The sequence below is a fragment of the Triturus cristatus genome, chromosome 1_2 (assembly GCF_964204655.1).
Source record: "Triturus cristatus chromosome 1_2, aTriCri1.1, whole genome shotgun sequence".
Taxonomy (NCBI): Eukaryota; Metazoa; Chordata; class Amphibia; order Caudata; family Salamandridae; genus Triturus; species Triturus cristatus.
This window is the reverse complement of record NC_140580.1, coordinates 980,637,482-980,657,333: the sequence shown is the minus strand read 5'-3', so window position 1 is coordinate 980,657,333 and position 19,852 is coordinate 980,637,482. Positions and strand designations below refer to the sequence as shown.

At 44.4% G+C, this 19,852-nt stretch overlaps 1 protein-coding gene across 6 annotated transcripts in view; it reads right to left on the bottom strand.

Moving 5' to 3' along the window:
- The window catches only part of EXD3 (exonuclease 3'-5' domain containing 3), a 2,855,457-nt gene that overhangs the window by 1,438,046 nt on the left and 1,397,559 nt on the right, over positions 1–19,852 (bottom strand). For all 6 annotated transcript variants that reach the window (XM_085610760.1, XM_085610799.1, XM_085610781.1 and 3 more), the window contains one exon: positions 257–423. In XM_085610760.1, coding sequence (XP_085466886.1) covers positions 257–423 — 167 coding nt within the window. The remainder of the gene's footprint in view (positions 1–256; positions 424–19,852) is intronic.

Genomic DNA, 19,852 nt, shown 5'->3' with positions numbered 1-19,852 from the left:
GGTTACTCCTCTCATATGGGCTAACCTTCAACCACTCATGGTTCCGACTAGTTATAAATGCTTCAGATTGCTGATGACCAATCAAGGCACATAGGATCTATCTGCAAACACTCAGACGAGGAATTAATGCATTGGCCTACAACCCAATCCACAAGGAAAGCCTGTTGGAAGACCACACCAATGGTAACAGAGCACAATTCAAATAACAAGTAGGATAATGTCATACCTAGTTCCAAAACGAATATTTCACATTTACCTCTCTTGAAGGTGTAGATTTCCCAACATCTCAGCTACTCCATAGGGCAGACTGTCTTTTGGAAGGTTGTAGCGGAGAGCCCAGCGGGCCACAGTCTCGAGGTCAGTGTGCTTGTATAGGAGTTTTATTAGCTGCTCTTGAAGAAACTGATTATGCCCTACCGTGCTCTGAAAGACAGAAGACCCCAGCAGAGACATATTGAGTGTGATGCTGGTCATTTTACACACCTAAGTATCCTTTTGACGCAGCAAGAGATTTAAAGTGCAGAAAGACCTATCTGCAACTAATGCAGCAAAATCGAATTAAAATGGACATTGTCATAATGTTATGACACAATTTGTATAGTAGTTTATACACCACTGTAAAATTCCCAAAAATGCAATATTAAAGAGTGGGCAGGCGAAATGAAAGGAGGGTAGAAGATACAGTGGATGAGGAGGCCTTAAAAGCCAAACAGTACATTTCACGAACTATACAGTCAGCAAGCCAAAGTCAGCTATTCTCTTCCCAGTAAGCACTATAAAGGTCCTCATGTTTTAAAATATTGCACAAGGTTCCCTGACTCATGACTTTGTTAATTCAGATGCTTCAGGCAAGATGTAAACGTGTTCCAGGTAAACAACAAGAGAGCTGCTAGTGGGTCCCAAATAAAATGTCTGTGAAAATCTTAACACAAAGGGTTGCCACCATATTGATAAAGGATGGAGCGTTCCTCAAAGGGATTATCTGGCAAAATGGGTGATGTTCACGAACAAGACCTAGAACTGTTCACTGAAGGTACAGGAAATTGAAGGGAGTGTCAGGATGAAAATCAAAGGACCCCAGTAGACGTGGCAAAACCGAATAATTCATAAATAGTTTGGACATCATCACCAAAACACTCTATTCGTTACTCTTCAGTAACATAAAAGTAAATAAAAACAATCATTATAAAATTGTTCACATTAAAATTCATAAACTATAAAACTCATAATCGTGCCAAAATACAGATCAGTTGAAAAGAGACCACCTGCAAGTTTTTCCTCATTTTAAAAACTGTCAAACGAACTTGTTGCACAGCAGACCAGTAGGTTGTTTTGTTGTTTCAGAAATAGTCAAAGTACATAAAAATCAATCTTCATCTAGAATTCACATTAAAATGCATAGACAATAAAACTCATAATAATGCAAAGGTTCAATTCTGTTAAAAAGAGTCCACCGGCAAATTTGTCCTTATTTTTAAAATCTTCCATAGATAAAAACTCACTGCAAAGCAGACCAGTGGGTTGTTTAGTTGTTGCAGAAATAGCAGGGCTCAGGGCTGGCCTGGGAACTCAAAGCAGCCCTGGCACGTTTGTTGGACCAGTCCTGGGGGAGGAAGGGGATTAAGTGTGGAACACTGCTGATATTGTTATTGGAGGCTTATATTGCAGCACTGCTGAAAAACCGCCCCCAGTAACCGAACCGGCCCCCACATCACCAAAACCTACCCTTCCAGCCTACAGGGGTAATGCCCAATGCCCAGTACGGCCAGTCTGGCCCCGGCGTAGCTGGTCTACACTGTTTAATGAAATATTTTTTTAAAAGGTAGGATTAAAAAAATTCTGGGGGCTCATAATACTGGCAAAAGAATACAATGTGCAAATTCGTTAAGGGGGGACACACCATCACAAGGCAATGGAGAAAGATCTGACAAGGAATAGCAATTAGTAGGGAACCCCATCAGTGGCAACAAATTTGCCCTTAATCTTGTCAGAATAAACCGGTGTTGGGAATTTTGCAGTAGGGTCAGGTAAGCTTGTAGACGCTCCTGGGGGAGACATCATACTATAGGCAATAACAGGTGACTTTGATTTTTCCACCTGCCATCTTTTACTCATAGCCTTATTCTGATCAGAGTTTCAAATTGCCCTTAGCAAGCATTCTGCAGGATACTGGTTTGTTGAAAAGATCGGCAAATCCGATTTCCTCACAGCAAGACATTACATATCTCAACCACGGGTTCTCCAAAGCATTATCATAGGCCAAGCCATTCATAAGGATCAGTTTGTTCAGACCCATTTCCTCTTGCAACCATATAGAGTGCCATAACAGAATCGGAGCTATCTTAATCGTATCTGTTATATATGGGACTCAATTTCAGAATGGGAAATAAAGTACGAACAGCTTGGGAGAAGAGGTAAAAGATTTTTAAAAAAATACATATTCAAACCCTTTGGATGCTCTGTATAGTGGCCATTCCCAGTACCCCAGCGCCATATGCAGTCATCGCCACACTTTTACTCTCTAATATGATAAGTTCCCTGATCACCTTAGGACCCATGTTTGTTTTATAAGGAAAGCACCCCATTTATAGATTTCTCCATCAGGTCACACCTATTCACTATCCTGGGGATCCAGGAATGATTACTATAAAAACGGATCCCCAGGTAGAAAATGGCTAGGGTTTCACTCAATTTGTGGCCTTCAGCACAGAAGACAGGTTTTTTACTGGGTTAACCCCACAGGTCACGGGACACATTTTGGTACCATTAACTTTCAAAGCCAAATCGAACTTGAAAGCGGTATATAATCATCAATTAAGCTTTACAAGCCCCTACCTGTTCTAGCAATCAATACTGTATCATCTGCGTAAAGTAAAATAGGGAAGGTGCGCAAACCAATATACGCTGTGTCCCTCGCTCGAGAACTTACAACTGATTCCATCTGGTTCGTATACAGGGACAACAGGAAGGGGGCCAAAACGCAATCCGGCCTGACCAATCTTCTGATTTTAACGCTACCTGAGCATTCGACATCTCTCCCGAATCGCACTCTGGCAATAGCATCACAATACAGCTGCCTAATAAAAGTGATGATTCTCTCCTCTACCCCTAGATCCTCCATAATTATCCACAGTTTTGAGCGCGAAACGCAGTCAAACGCTGCTGAAAGGTCCATGAATGATAGGTATATCGTACCCTTTTTTGCCACTGTATACTTCCCTATAATACTTACCCAAAAAGCACTTTACAGAACTGTCCCGGACTATCTACAAAACAGAGATTTTTGCTATTTTTATTTATTTGTATTGGCATATCTAATATAACAGTTCAGCACACAGACAGTAAAAAAATCTACACACAGCGCCCTCCTCAGGGTAAACATGGTTTTACAGGATATATCACTCCAAGAAGGCTCCGCTCAGTGGTTTGCATGTTTATCACCGTACTGCAGTCCAATAATCAGGTAAGTGATATCTTCAGGATCTGAGTGTACAATAGTATCTTCCAGTTCTAAGTATGCATTTCGTTCGAGTCTTTCACATTAGCAGTCTTTAGTTTCGCATTAGGGGATGACAGAATAGCACAATATAAAAAGCTTATATTTTAAAAGATAAACAAATAAAACTTTTGTAACAAACTAAAATCTGTGCAGTGGATTGGTATAGGTTAGAAATCAACTATTCTTTCAATCAACTATTCTTATCTAGGGTATCAGAGCTGAGGGGGAGCCAGCCCACCGGTGTATAACAAGCGAGAGGGAGAAACTTTCCCTCCCCAGCATTGTCCAGTGTGGACCTAATCGCTTGTCACCACAGTAAATAGTTCGAGGGAAACAACATGTACACCCCTGGTGTGGGGGTGTGGCTAAGGCGCCGCGCAGGATGGCCGCCTAGGGATTCCGCTCCGTCGTACCGGGACCTTCTTCGACGATGCCGATGCGGTTTCTCGTCAGCCTCAACCTGTTGACAGCCCGCATTCTGTCCCGGAATGCTTTGCGCATCCGGTGAGCCTATTTTTACATTTCAGCGCGTCGCGCTGCATACTCTTTACTTCGATGCAATTGTTCCCTGAAGCGGCCGCCATTTTGAATATGCGCACCTTACACTCGGAACTGCCGTTTCTGTGGAGATAGTTTTTGTGGGATGATCTTGACAACATTTTCATGCCCCTCTTCTCAGTGTCTATTTAACTACTGCTGCCATAGTGGATAAATTCCTACTCTTTTCGTCTCAAGCTTGCCATTTGCTGTATAATCCTCCTCAACTGCTGAGCATTACATAAACATTTATCTCACCTGCTCGCTACATGGGAGACTCTACCTATGAATAGAATATTCCCTGGATTGCACACACTGTGTCCATGCCTTACACCATTACCTGAGGATTTGTACATCTGGCTCTCGGAGGGTTGCATATGTGTGGGACATTTACCTCATTTCTTCCAACTGCCCTGCTTGCTATATGGGTTATTCTTGTAGTGCATAATTTGCTCCCTTGACTACATAAATTGTGTTCAAGCTATACAACATCAACTGTGACTCCGTGTGTCTGATGTCCAGTGGCTGCATGTTATGGGAACGCTGCGTAGTTTCTCAGAAGGCTGCATTTGTATGGGATATTTACTTCATTTTCTTCACCTGCCCTGTTTGCTATATAGGAGATTCTAACGGTGAATGGTACGTTCCCTTGACTGCATAAATTACGTCCACGCTCCACACCATTAGCTGTGATACGTGTATCTGACGCCCAGAGGTTGCATATTTATGGGAAAACTGCGCAGTCCAAAGTTTGTTTTTATTCCCTCCAAGCGTGTTCCTTTAGCACCATCTTCATCCTTCTCAGCACCGGACTCTCCTACTAACACAGGTCATATGGCGGGAGTTTCTTCTAACCGTTCCTCTTCAGCGCAGCCCTCCGGTGGCAAATCCTCTTCACCTGCTGCATCCTCTAAGCGCCTGAAGCAGGATCCTCCCTCTCCTGATAAGACTCCTTCTCCCATTTCTATGGAAATCCTTCTGGATGAGATATGCGCTTTGCGACCGTTTGTAGAGGAAACCAACAACAAGATGCAAGTTCTTGAGGAGAAATGGTCCGCAATAGAAAACAGAGTGTCGTCTGTGGAACAACAGGTTTCAGAGATTCCAGCTAACTCTCAACGAATTGCTTCCTTGGAGAAATCAGTTCTCGCCCTTCAACAACACGCTGAGGATTTAGAAAATAGGAACAGGAGGAATAACGTACGTATTTATGGTTTGCCAGAATCCCTGGAGGGAGATGACCCTGTCTCATTCTTCACCTCCTTTCTTCCGAAACTCTTAGACATGCCATCTACCACTTCTCTAAGCATCCAGAGAGCTCAGAGACTTGGTCCTCGCACAACTACTACCACTAAACCACGGGGAGTCATTATTCTTTTCCTCAAATTTACAGATCTTCTCTCAATCCTCTCTGCAGCCAGATCTAAACGTCAAATTTTATGGATGGGTCAGAGGGTGTATCTTTCACAAGGTGTCTCCAATGCTACTGCAGCCAGGCGAAAAGAATTCCTTAACATTCGTCCTCCCTTGTGCTCTCTTGGTGCTAGATATGGTTTATTCCATCCATGCCTCTTCAAAGTTACATATCAAAATCAAACATGGACTTTTTAAAACCCTGCGGAACTTAGAAACTTTATTCATATTCACTCTCCCAATGGCATGGAGACCTCCTCTTCTTCTAATGGCTTATCATCTAACTTTCTTTTTTTCTTACAGGTTTTGTGTTCTTATGTTCGCACTTCTTATTCTTTGTTACGTTGCAGTATTAGATTTTTGATGTTTTATAGAATTGTTTTAATATAGTCTTCCTCTTTTCCATGTTTGATCTTTGGCTATAACCAACTTTATGATTTGTCGTTTCTCTTATTATATGGCAGTTGTCTGTTTTTTCTCTTTTTTTTTTTATTCATAGTGTCCCTTGGTCAATTCCTTTCTTTATTTTTGCATATAGATTGATTGGTTTACTTCTCCTCAATTCGTTTGGTTCTTCTCCTACGTTCTCAAGTCCTGGTTAGGTTCGGACTCCCAATTATGGGAGGCACGTCCTGTCGAGTGTCGCCATTGTCCCATTGTCCTCCTTTTCCGTCTCCCCCTCAGGTATGTTGTCATCAGTCATCCTTTTTGGATATGTGCTGTCTCTTCTTGTAATTCTTCTTCCTTTCTCCTTTCTTCTTTTCCTTCTTTTTCCCTCTTATTTATTAGTTATACCCTTTTCTTTTCTCTTGTCCCTATCAATTTTTTCTCACTCTATATATACTTTTTTTTTACTTTTCCTTGTATCTTTTCAGCATTTCCTCCACGTTTGCTCTACTTTCTCATCCTCTTTTCCTTTTATTTATTAGCATACTTTTCTTTCTTCTTGTAATTATGGCTATTGTTTCATCTATATTTTTACTGTATTCACATTCAAAGTTATCTCCTGGAATGTAAAAGGTTTTATTAATCCTATTAAGCGACAGAGAATACTCTCCCATCTAGCTTCTTATAACCCAGATATAGTTCTTTTACAAGAAACTCATCTCACTGAAGCTGAATCGCTTAAGTTAAAGAGAAGCTGGGTGGGCACAGTTTTATTCTCCCCATCCTCCAATAAAAAAATGGTGTTGCATTCTATGTCACAAGAAACTAAAGTGTAAGACTGTTTTCCAAGATAATGACACTGATGGTCGATGGGTATTAGCTCAATTATTAATTAATAATGTACCTTTGACTGTCTTTAATGTTTATGGGCCTACGCAACCTGATTATTCTTTTAGGCCTTTAATCACATCAAAATGTATGCAATATCGTAATACCATGTTTATTTTAGGTGGTGATTGTTACCAGATTGTTGATCCTTTTCTTGACCGCAAGTCATCTGTTCGTTTTACTCCCCACAAGTCCCACAAACAATTTCTTGACACTATCTCCCAATCACATCTCATTGACTCATGGAGACTCTCACATCCTGATGTCCTTGATTACACTTTTTTCTCTCCCCCTCATGCATCTCTTTCTCGTCTTGACTATATTTTTCTCTCTCAATCCCTATCCCAAAATCTTTTATCTTCTTCTATTGAACCCATAGTTATTTCAGACCACGCTCCAATTGTAACAGACCTTGATTTACTCCCTCCGCATCCTAAACCTTCACGCTGGCGGTTTATTAATTCTCTTCTCGCTGACCCTTCTTTTTCTTCTTCTTTTCGCTCTTTTGTTAACGAATTCTTTTTACTCAATGATGACCCTACTTTGTCCCCTTATCTTCTTTGGGATTCCTTTAAAGCTACAGCAAGAGGGTTTGTTATTGATTTTGTTTCTAAGAAAAAGAAACGCTTTCTTCACAAACGGAAAACCTTATTAACTCATTTAAAATCTTTAGAACATGAATTTTACACCTCTTCCACCAACTCCATTTCACCTGATCTCATACGAGCTAAACTTGAATTTAATAAATCCACTACTGATAATGCTTCTTCAATACTTCTTCGAAGTAGCGCTCGTTATTATGGTGGTCGTAATAAGTCAGGCAAGCTCTTGGCCAATTACCTAAAGTCGCATAAAGAGCGTACTTTTATAGATACTATCTACTCTTCCAATAATTCTTTTACACAAAGATCAAGATATTCTTGATCAATTTAAACCTTTTTATCAGTCCCTCTATACTCCAGAATCTCCTCCCACCCCTTCTCTTATTCATTCATACTTTGAGAAGCTTCCCATTCCCTCCACCTCTCATCTTAACTTTCTTGATCTTGAACATGATCTTTCTCTTGTTGAACTTTCTAAAACCTTGAACACTCTCACTAAAGGGAAATCACCTGGGCCCGATGGTTTTTCGGTTGAATTTTATATGCACTTTTCAGATCTCTTACTTCCTAGACTCTTAGTCCTCTTTCAGTCATTCTTCTTATCCGGTAAGACAGCTGGGACTTTCCAATAAGCTACCATATGTCTCATTCCCAAAGAAGGCTGTGATCCCCAATTCTGTAAAAATTATAGACCAATATCTTTAGTCAATGAGGATTATAAACTATTCGCTAAATTGCTTGCTCTACGCCTGGATCCTCTTATGCCCCATCTTATTGGTAAGGAGCAATGTGGCTTTGTCAAAGGTATGCTCACTTCTGATAACTCGCGTCTTTTCCTCAAGGTTTTAAATAAAGCCTCCTCCGTCTCCATTTCTCTTGCTGCTATCTCTGTTGATGCGGAAAAGGCATTCGACAGATTCGACTGGTCTTTTCTGTTTGCTTCTTTACGTTGGCATGGTTTTGGCCCCAAATTCATATCTCTTATTTCCCTCCTATATTCTTCTCCTAAAGCTTCGGTTCTAGTTAATGGTCACGTTTCTTCTTATTTTTCTCTTCAGCGTGGTGTTCGTCAAGGATGTCCTCTATCCCCACTTCTCTTTGTTTTAGCTCTTGAACCCTTCTTGACCGCTATTCGTAACAATGTTTCCATCTCTGGTTTTCCTTATGGGGATTCTCAGTTGAAAATTTCTGCTTATGCAGATCATATTCTTTTATTTATTTCTGCTCCGGAAACATCTATTCCTGCCTTATTACTTGAATTTGACTCTTTCTCACAGGTTTCTGGGTATAAGATTAATTCTGATAAGACTGAGATTCTCCCTCTTACAAAATTCTGCCTCCCTCATCTCTTTTCCTCAACTGGGTTTGCCTGGAATAGCTTGAAAATTAAATATCTGGGTATATGGTTCTCCAACTCCATTGCTTCTTCCGTTCAGTTAAATATGTCTGCTGTTCTTTCCCGTATTGACAAGTCACTTTCTTCTTGGAATCCTCTCTTTCTTTCCTGGTGGGGACGGTTGGACTCTATTAAAATGATGATAGCTCCCATTCTAATTTACATCTTTTCCATGCTTCCCGTCCATATCCCCAATATTCATTTTAAACGTCTAGATTCCTGTCTTTCCAAATTTCTTTGGAAAAATAAAAAACCTAGAATTGCTTTAGCCTCTCTTCGTAGGCCAAAATCGAATGGTGGAGTCAATTTCCCAGACTTTTGTCTCTATCACAAATCTTTCTCGCTACGTCAGGCCTCTAGATGGCTCTCATCAGAATCCTCTCCTTTTACTCCCCTTTGGTTCTCTATAGAACAAACACTGTTGTTACCCTTTTCCTTTAGTGAAGTTATACGTTTTTCCGCCAAAAATTCTTATACTTCCCATCTCTTATTTAAACACACCTTTTCTCTCTTGAAACCTTTATTCCGCTCCATTCCCATTACCCGTGAATCTTTTTTGGAATCCCCCATTTGGTGCAATTTGCTTATTCTCCTAAACAATAGACCCATTTGTTGGAACTCTTGGAGATTGAAAGGTCTCATATGGGTCAATCAGCTTTTTGATGGTCTCTCACCCTGCTCATTTCCTCAATTTCAACTCTTATTTCGCTGTCCCCGCTCTTTTTCTCACAAATTCACCATTCTTATGGCAATTATTCTCGATGTTTACTACTCTCTCCCTTCTTCATCCTCTCCTATTTCTCAATCTCCCCTCCTTAAAATTCTTTCTACTTCTCCTAAAGCTTCTCTTATCTATAAATTTTTCTTTTCTCCCAATCCAGATCGCACAAAGACTAAAATAGAACGTGCTTGGGAGTCGGATTTGGGATGTGAATGGTCTGTTGCTCTTTGGGATAAAAGTTGGTCTAGATCTCTAAAAATCTCCCGCTCCGCTTCTCTTACCCAATCTTTGTTCTTTTTATATCATAGACTCTTCTTTTCTCCATCTTCTTTATTTCGTTTCTCGATTTCTCCTGATTCTAATTGTTGGACTTGTGGTCTTCCTGATTCTGATCTTCTTCATCTCTTTTTTCTATGTCCTCCTGTTGCTAAATTCTGGAATGATGTTTGGTTCTACATCTCTTGTCTTTTTACTATTTCTATTCCCCTTTCTGCATCTCTTCTCTTTACAGGTAGCCTCTCTGACTCTTTCAACTTGCCCAAACACTGTCACAGCTTATTTGATTCTCATGCTTGCTCTCGCATTCCAACATATATCTTTCAACTGGAAATCCCTCACTAATCTCTCTATACATTGTTGGTGGAATTCCCTCTGTCATTTTCATAGACTTGATGTTTCATTTGCCTCTTCCTGTACTCCCACTCTTAATAGGGATCTCTTCTGGTTACCCCTTACCATATACCTTGATCGCATGGCCTTGAAGAAAAAGTCTCATACCACCTCCGAAAATTTTAAACCTCCTTGAACGATATTTGCTCTGTCCTCCTTTCCTTTCTTTCCTCGTGGTTCTTACAGTATATATATTCTAATGATAAATAGGATGTTTTGATTCTCTTGCTTTTGCTTGCCGGTATAACTTATTTTTTGTTTATGTATATATAGTAATGTTAATATCCCCCTTCTTTCCCTTTATTTATCCCTTTCTCCCTCCCCTCCCATTTGTAAAACTTTACAAAATGCTTTTGCTTCTCTATACATGATGTTAGCCTCACCTTTGTTTTAATTTTGTATTCTCATTTCATTATCTGTACATGCTAATATGTTTCTGTATTAATTACGTATTCAATAAAGCATTTCAAACAAAAAAAAAAACATGTACACCCCTATCTATACAGGGATAGTAACGAACCATCACAGCTCAACATCATTATTCAGGGTATCCCGCTCCCACTCTCCCTCCTCTTCACTAGTGTGCGCCGGTTGTTCCCAAGACATAATTTCTTTGCATAGATCTGCTATGGGCGTTGCCGCACTCCTTTAGCTTCCTCCTAACTCAGTGCTCTACACTCAGCACCCGCCCAGTTAATCACATCCCGATTCCAGTGTTCAACCTTAGGTCCCTGTGCAGATTTCCAAACTAATGCTATTCTGCGCTTAGCAAGACTCAGGGCTAAGTCGATCAATCTGTTCCCAACTTTGCGTTTCAGTGGACGAGGAAAGAGTCCCAACAAACATACCCGGGCCCTAGATGCCAACTACCTCCCCAAAACTACTTTGAGAACAATGGCGTCCCAAAAAGGGCATAGGGTTTGACAATCCCAGAGCATATGTATGAAATCGGCATAAGGGTGGCCACATCTCGGGCAGTTGCGCATATCCCCCCGTAAGTGATGTTAAGTCAGTGAGGAGTCATATAGGTCATATGGATGGCATTACATTTCATATATTTAAGGCGTGTGTTACGGGAAATCTTCTTCGGGACTGAAGGATTTTACCCCATTCAACATCAGTGAGTGTCCCTCCTAATATCCTTTCCCATCTCCCTCGCAAGTCACCCAGTGGGTTTAGGGGCGCAGTAAGTAAGGTGGCATAGAACAACTTCACCTGGTGCCCCTCCGTACCCAGGGTTATCAGTACATGCAAAACTGGGTGTGTCTCAGGTTCCTCCCGTCCCTCCCCCCACAATTATCCGAAAGTGCCTAGGCTTCATAGTGTAAGAACTGTCCTGGAGGAAGGCCACTACCCTCCACCAGTTCCTCAAAGGGCAGAAGGCTTTTTTACAAATAACAGTCTCCTACATTTTCCACCCCCACCTGTGTCCACGTCGCCAATTGATCTTCAGTAAATAATGACATGGAAGTGGCGTGTGGTAAACCCACGAGGGGAAGCATGGGGTTATATCTCGGGGCTCTTTTAACTTTATCCAGGGATCTCTTCCAGGCCTGTAATACAGTGCGCTGTAACACTGAGTGGTACGTAGTGTGGGTAGTCGGAACCAACAGTTTAGTCAACAGCAAGCGGGGGCGACCATCCGGCTCCAACAAACAGGTGCTCTCCTCATTCAGCTCCCCCTGCTACTGCGCCAAGCACTGCAGTTGGGCAGCCAGCATATAAAACTCAAAGTTCGGCACTCTTAGCTCACCTTCTGTCATGGGGCGCTGCAGCGGCTTCAAGGAGACGCTCGGGCGCCCATCGTCCCACACTAATTCTCTCAGTAGTGAATTTAGTGGGCTAAACCATCCCGGCATCATCAAGACAAGGAGGTTGACAAAATAATATAAAAGCCAGGGTAGCATGACCATTGTGGATTGAGAAATCCTAGCCATAATAGGGAGTTGCAGTGTGCGCCTGAACTGAACACAGGATTTAAGTGACCTCACTGCCCTACCCAAGTTTCCTTCCCTCAGATCGTCCAGGGAGTGGAACACCTGGATGCACAAGTATTTAAAAGAGTGGGAGGCCAACTATATTGCCAACTGTAAAGCCTCCGACCGGGGCAGCGGTCCTGTTATCAGAAACAAATATATCTATTAACCCGGAGGCTTGATATTTGGCCAAAGCCTTCTAAAATCTGCATTGCGGACGCAGTACCATTCACTGCGTCCCCAAGATAAATCAACAAGTCATCCGCATAAAGTGAAATAGTAAATATCCGAGTGCCCACCCCAAGGCCCAGTCAAGCACCACCTAGTCAGACCCTTATCGTGAGCAGTTCTACTGCTAAAGCGAACAGGAGGGGAGAAAGAGGGCACCCCTGTCGCGTGCCTCGGAAGATCGTGTATTGAGCGGAGATTGTCTTGACCATTTTTACCCTTGCAGTTTAGGACGCATAAAGGAGCCGCACCCATTTCACCCAGTTATTCCCAAGGCCCATTCGCAGCATGACCTCAAAGAGGTATTCCCAACTAATCGTGTCAAATGCCTTTTCCAGGTCTATTGACAACACTGCTGCCCGCTGGTCCCAGGAAGGTTTCTCCTGGTATAACATGGAGTAGAGTCTCCAAAGATTGTAGGAGGTACAGCAGGAGGGAATAAAGCCATTCTGGTCCGGATGAACCAGGGCTTTCATGTGGGGGAGTAACCTACTTGCCAGGACTTTACTAAGGATTTTGAAATCCATGTTTAACATTAAAAGGGGTCTAAAATCCATCACTCAGGCAGCTGTCTCTTTGGTTTTAAGGAGTGGGATCACAAGTGCATCCCGTGTAATGGGTGGGTAATTCACCCCTAACAAGTGAATCAGCATAAAGAACCTCTAGCAGGGGTGCTAGACTAGTGGCAAACCGCTTGTAAAATTTCACCGCGAGACCATCAGGTCCCGGCGTTTTACCCGTTGCCATGTCTCCAATGGCCTCCCGAATTTCGTGCACTGTTACTGGGTCTCCCAACTCCTCCTGTGTCTGGCAATCCAGAGCATGGAATAGCAAGGGGTCCAGAAAGTCCTTAATAAGGGATGGGTCAGCTATTGCCGCAGCAGCGTACAACCTCTCACAATAACTGTGGAAGGCACTATTAATATCATCTGCACTATAAAGAAGCTCGCCCGTGTCCTGCAGCAGCTGGGTGACAGGGCACCCACGGGTCACCGGTTGGATCAGCCATGCCAGGAGTCTTCCAGCCCTCCCCATTTCCCTCTGCATCCTATCGAGGTAGTCCCTGAAACTATGGCACCGAAGTCGGTTTAGTACGTCCTAGTAGGTCTCCCTCATCTCCGGCAAGTAAAGCAGAGTGGCGGGGTCAGCGCCTTGAGCATTGTCCAAGCGGCATAGTTTCTCTTCTAGTTTTAGGATTTCGCTGCGTATTTCCCATTGCGCTCCGATCGACTGTCTCATACAATGCCCCCTCACCACCACCTTAAAGGCTTCCCATTCCACCAAGGTCAAGGACGCCGTATGCATATTCGTGAGGAAGAAGGATTCAGTAAGCGTTGTCAAGGAGGTCCGGTAAGGGACAGCCTTCAATGCTAACTGGTTAAGTCTCCAGGAAGGGATTAGGGTATCTAGTCTGGTGTGCACCTGGTGAATTGGTAAAAAGAAGGAGTATTCCTTGTCTCTCTCATGTTGCCGTCACCAAATATAATTTAATCCCCAGTGTTGGATCCAGTCTCGAAACCCCGTGACTGTGCAGTGGGATTGCTCCCCAGGGAGTGGCGGGTGAGAACAGTCAATCGCAACGCCCGCTACACAATTAAAATCCCCTCCTAGTACCTCCTGCTCCTTCATATATACTGAAATTTTTGCTGATAGGGAAGCCAAATATGCGAACGGATCTTGGTTGTGTGCGTAATTGTTACCCAGTACTATCTCTCGTCTTGCTCATCTATCTACCAGGAATATGTACCTACGCTCCGTGACAATCATAGACTGGGTAAGGTCACAGGGGACTCCAGGTTTTACCCAGATCAACACCCCCCTAGAGAATGCCGAGAAGGTTGTTGAATAGACCTGGCCTCTCCACCATTTGCACAGGTTCCCAGCTCCGTCCTTGGCCAAATGAGTCTCCTGAAGAAGGGCTATGTGTATGTCCCTGTGCTTTAGGTAAGAGTATACGTTGTGCCGCATAGCCATGGTCCCCAATCCTCTTATATTCCAGTTCAAAAACTTTATAATATTGTGTGGGTGTACCATAATGACAGTGGATCCTTCCAAAAAACCGGCAAGCTCCCCCCCGCCCCACCCCCATATACATGCAAAACCACTCCAATCTGCAAACAACCAAAAAAAGAAGAAGAGAAAGTAACATAGCAACCCTGTTGCTGAACAACTCCCAGGCCCCAGGGCAGTCTGGCAACGGCCAGCTGCCCAAGCATTTTGGAGAACATTGAACACTAGCTGAGGCCCAGTTCCAAAGAGGTAGGGGACTCAGTGGGGTGGGGGGGGGGATAAAGGTACAGACGTTATCACAGACGGGTAGTATCCCAAGGCGCACCGGTCCGAGCCAGTGACAGCTAAATCTGGCCCCAAGCAGGCGTCTTGGTCCACCCGCCCTCCTAGGAGTCACCAGTAGTCTCCAGGTTGTGTCTTCATCAGATGATCTCGTCCGCTGTGTTGGGGGTCACCACTGGTGATTTCACGCTGCTACTATGGGAGGAGTCCGATTCAATCCCCTCAGTTTCTCTCGAGGAGTGAGTCCTGGCCTCTGTCCTACATGATAGCCGCTACCGCCTGCAGGGCCACAGCTCTCTTTTCCTTTTGCGAGGACGTCGACCAACTTGGGCCCCCCTTCTGGATCTTCTCCTAGATCTCTTTCTGGGCTGACGTCTCTCAAAGTCCAACGCTTGTGACTGTGGAGCTCCGGCTTTGTACAACTTTGTCCACTCCCAGGCAGACTAGGGGTCATCACAGAAGTGTATCTTTCCATCAGGAGTATACGTAGGCGGGCAGGGAAGATCAAAGAATACTGGAGGCCTTCCTCTCTCAATGCTTTCTTGACCCCCAGAAAGGTGGTCTGCTTCCCCTGGACATTCAAGGTGTAGTCAGTGAAGATGGAGACTCTGCTATTACCCACTGTATACGGGCCTTATGTAGGAGGGCATACCTGTCCCTGAAATGGAGGAGTCTAGCCAACACCGGTCAAGGAGGTCGGCCTGGGGCCGGTGGACTGGCCGGGACATGGTGCGCTCTTTCCAGGGTATAGAAGGTCGATAGGCCCACGGGAGCCACCACAGTTTGGAGCCATTATTGTAGAAAGGATACCCTATTGTTACCATTCTCAAGTGTTCCCGTATGCCCTTGTGTCTTTCACGCAGAATGCAGCCCCATCCACAGCCGCACACCACTGCTGGTCAGCACCCCAGGGAGTCTCTTCCGCCTTTATCCAGAGATAATTGCCCTCCCGTGTTTTTCACTAGTCAGCACAGTCACATATTTCGCACTCCTCGTGAGTGTATACGCAAGTCCCACCCCGGTCGCAACACTCCAGACTCCTCTCCACCGCTCCCAGTCTGTGCAAGTTCCTTAATTGTGTCCAGCAATCAGACCATCCCCCAGGCACTCCCAGCAGACAGTGAATCTTCTCCTCACCTTAGTCCGCCGCAGGGCCCTGTTTAGGTACTCGCCAGTGGTCCGGTAATACACTAGGGCTTGGGTCGCAGTGCTCCACCCTGTACGGGGGCGCTCTGTGGCAGCGTCGTTGGTATGACGCAGTTATTGGCACGGCCACCAGACAGCACAGCAAGGCCAGAAGACAAGAGCCCTTCTGTGCACACCCACGGCTGCCTCTCTGCAGCTAGAATTCCACTCAGGCCCCCTCGGCCATCAAGTGAGTCACAACCAGGATCACTAGATTAAGGCTCCACAGCTCGGGCCTCTCACCACCGAGGGCTCCGCTCCAGTCCCCAGCACAAGGCAGCCCCCAGGCTTCTCCAGTGAGCCCTCGAGATCTCAGGGACAACTGCCAGCCCCCGGCACGAGATCTCGCTGCCACACAGACCCTGCAGCCTCCAGGCTTCACCGCTCCTCTGTTGGCTCTGACCTAGGCCCTCCGACACGGAGCCTCATCATCGCTGAAGTTCTGGCTCTCCCTTCCGGGCTCACGAAAGCTCACCAGAGCCCGCAGTCAGCCTTCGGGGGCCCCCCGTTCCATTTCTGCGCTCCACAGCAGCCTCACGTCATCCCGGGGCCAAGCGTGCTGGTTCCCCCAGGCAGTGGGAAGATCTTCTGTCTCCTCCTGGGCATCTTTGATCCTCAAATCAGTCCCTGGATGAGTTTCGGGACCCCTTCTGCCGCCAGGCTAACAGGATGAATACGGGCCGGTGCAGAGCTACAGGCTCACACAACCGCCATGTTCGGCTGCCAAGCCATGTCCCCCATCTACAAAACAGAGTTAAACTTTACACTCCACAGAGAAACCTCAGTTTCAAAAATGTTTGTTTAGCCAAAGTCCATCATATTAGGAAGGCAAGGGCAGGGTGCAGATCTTTCTCGTTCCTGGGCCCCTCTCTTTGGAACAAGCTTCTGCTGTCTCTCAGGCGCATTAAGGTAACACCATTGTTCTGAAAAAAACTTAACTGGTTTTTCGCCGACCCCTAGCGTCTCTCTTTCTTCCCGACTGGCTGATGTCCCTTCAACAGTAGTGCCAGGACACTCCTCAGAGTAACAGTCGCGCTTTATAAATCCCATACATAAACATATAATAATACTCAAATTCAGACATTGGTGGACTGTGCTCAACCCCTTTTTAAAAACATATTGTTTATCGACTAATATATTATTAGTGTCTGCCCAGTCTTCCAATCTATGAAGTAATATCCGCCCCATAACCCTTGCAGTAGCATCCAAGAGCGATATGGGCCGATAATTTTGTGGTAGGGCTTTATCACCTTTTATATAAATCTGAATTTAAATGAAGGATTTCCATGAAGTAGCAGGTCGTGTCACAACAACCGCATTAAAACATTCGTAAGCAGTGGAGCCCATAGATCTTGCTGCTTACGAAACATATCCAGGGGGATCCCGTCTGGGCCTGGAGCCTTCCCTTTGCTGCTTTTGTCCAAGGCCCTTTTGACCACATACAAATTGACAGACTGTAGGATGCACTGTGAATGGTTTATCCTCTGGGCCACTTGAGATCCAGGAATACTATGGGCCCGTGATCTACACTTGTGATTGAATAGTTATCGTAGATTGCAGTGAAATGGTCGACCCATGCCTCCTCTGCTATGTGTACCTGTGTTGAGGGTATGTTAGGACTCCCTGAAATAATTATTATTGATCGCCTTCCAAAAAGACATACTATCTCTAAGGGCGCTGGCCTGTACTAGAGCCTCCCATGCTGCATTTTTTTATGAGTTCCTTTTTACGGGCAATGGTCGCTGCTGAAGAGATTTATGCAGCTGATTCCTGGCTATTGTGCAATCGGAGTCAAACCATCCCCATGCCTGGGCTCGCTATGCCTGTGACCTACGGGCCCAGGGTCTGTTTTACACATGAAGCAATAGCTGAAAAAGCAATAATCATCTTCGGGGGGTCAGTCTCAGGATGTAAACATGCCTTTGTCTCAGTCATGGTGTGCTGCAGGATAGATGGGAGGAACAATGAATGATCAATTTTCTCCCATTTGATTGAGAAACCATGGCTAGTAGCCAGGATTGGCTCAAATCTGAGCTTTAAAAAATGTTTCCTTTACTTTGCTAAGCACACCCTAATTTCTAGGAGTGCGTAATCATTATACCCAGAGAAGCTAGTCTCAAAGCCTTTAATAACAGTATCTAAAGCTTCAGAGGTGTTGATATAATCAATAGTGGACGCATAGTTATTTATAAAGAATGTGGGTGCTAAACTTCCATTCTCTTTCACCTTTATGTTATACAGCCTGTGGCTTAGCTTCATCATTAGACTGTTCAAAGCTATTCTCTAAGGATCATGTTTAAAATAAACAATGGCCTCGCCTTGCTCATCTAAAATTCAGCAGATTGATTTGGCTAAAAACGGGCAATTATGTGCGTTAAAATCGCCTACCCAAATGATTCTCATAGGCATACAGACTGTATGGCTAAGTCCAGGTCTGCCACTACTTGAGTATGCAAGTTATCAAAGCAATTATTATAAACATTGAATAGAAGTATATTCCATAGCTCACCCACCTCGCATACCAAAAAAGGAAAAAAAGGTGATTTATTAATGAATTTCGAAAATTGCCAGGGTGATAGGATATATGTCACCTATGGGAGAGGATGTGGTCCGTCGGCTAGACTGCCGCCTTTGGTGCTGGAAGCCAGGGTTCGAGCCTCGGAGTTGCGTCCACATCCTGTGATTCTGGGCAAATCACTTAATCTCTCCATGCCCGAATGTGTAATATAAATACGGTGCTCATGTAAAGCGCTCCAATACCTCCGGGTCGAGTTTGCGCTATATAAATATGCAACAAAAAAAAAAGCCCCCCCCTTTTCTCCTACCATGGCAGAGGGTTTGGCAGTGGTATGGAATTCCATGTAACTATCTATGCGATTAGCCACCATCTCCCATGTTTCCTGTAAGCAGATAATGTGGGCACCAGAGATCAATCTGTGCCAGTCAATCTTATTTTTAGGCCCCTGCCACATTCAATAAGATAAGGCCCATCCCTGACTGCATACATAAATAATCTGCATCTATTTTACCTACAGTTTCATTTCCCTCTGGACACATAGCAGTTTAGGCTGATTAATAGCACACATATGTTGTACCTCATGGGACGTAGTCGCAGGTCTTTTACGTATGTCCTGATCTTCCTTGGGTACTAAACAGCCCTTTTCAGTGCCAAGTCAATCCTGGCCATCGAGTCCAGAGAGGCACTCAAACCTATTCCCCACTCTCCAAGAGTATATTGGACCACCACAAATCTGTCTGAACCTCACCCCATGTGCCACCCATGTGCATATTGTATTGTTAAGCAACATCTGAGGTTACTGGGGGGCTAGTGCTGCCCCTTTGGGTCTATAGAAAATACCAAGTGGTTCTGCAGGAATGTTATTTGGCAACAATTCGAATGACTCACAAGCACATAGTACCCTCTAAACTAGGGTGGGGTTTCGAAAATTCACAACCACACAATCGCCCACAATAGATTTCCCTGATCTACCCACCCGTATAACCATAATGATATTATGATACAGCTCACTCACACCTGTCCATCTAGTCCTTGCCCCTATCCATTGGACGCATTTGTTCTTTAATTCCGCCACGTTTCGCCTTATCTGCAGTGATTGAGGGGCATCATACCTACTCATACATAAGGTACACATTCGGGCGGAAAATCCAGAATCCGGGAAGGTAAGCTATTACCCATCACCCACTGCAGCTCAAGCAGAGGTGTGCGGTTATTAGTTCCATTTTTATTTTGGGCCACTTTGGGTTTCAGGGTCCCTGGGCTTAAGTTAGTGGTCCCACTCATGGGGCCCCCACCTACTCTAGCAGTCTCTCCCCCTCCCTTCACCTCTGTGCCCGTTTGGTTGGCTAAAGCTTTAGCACCTACAATCCTTTTCATTATCTGATCCAGGGCTCCACTGCAAGACTGTAACAATTTCTCCACTGTGGTCAGTAGATTACATAGCAATTATTTCATATTAGACATCTTCTGTTCCATGGTGACCAGTGAATCGTTGATAGCTCTATGATTTGTTACAAAAGACTCAATCCCTCCTTGTACAT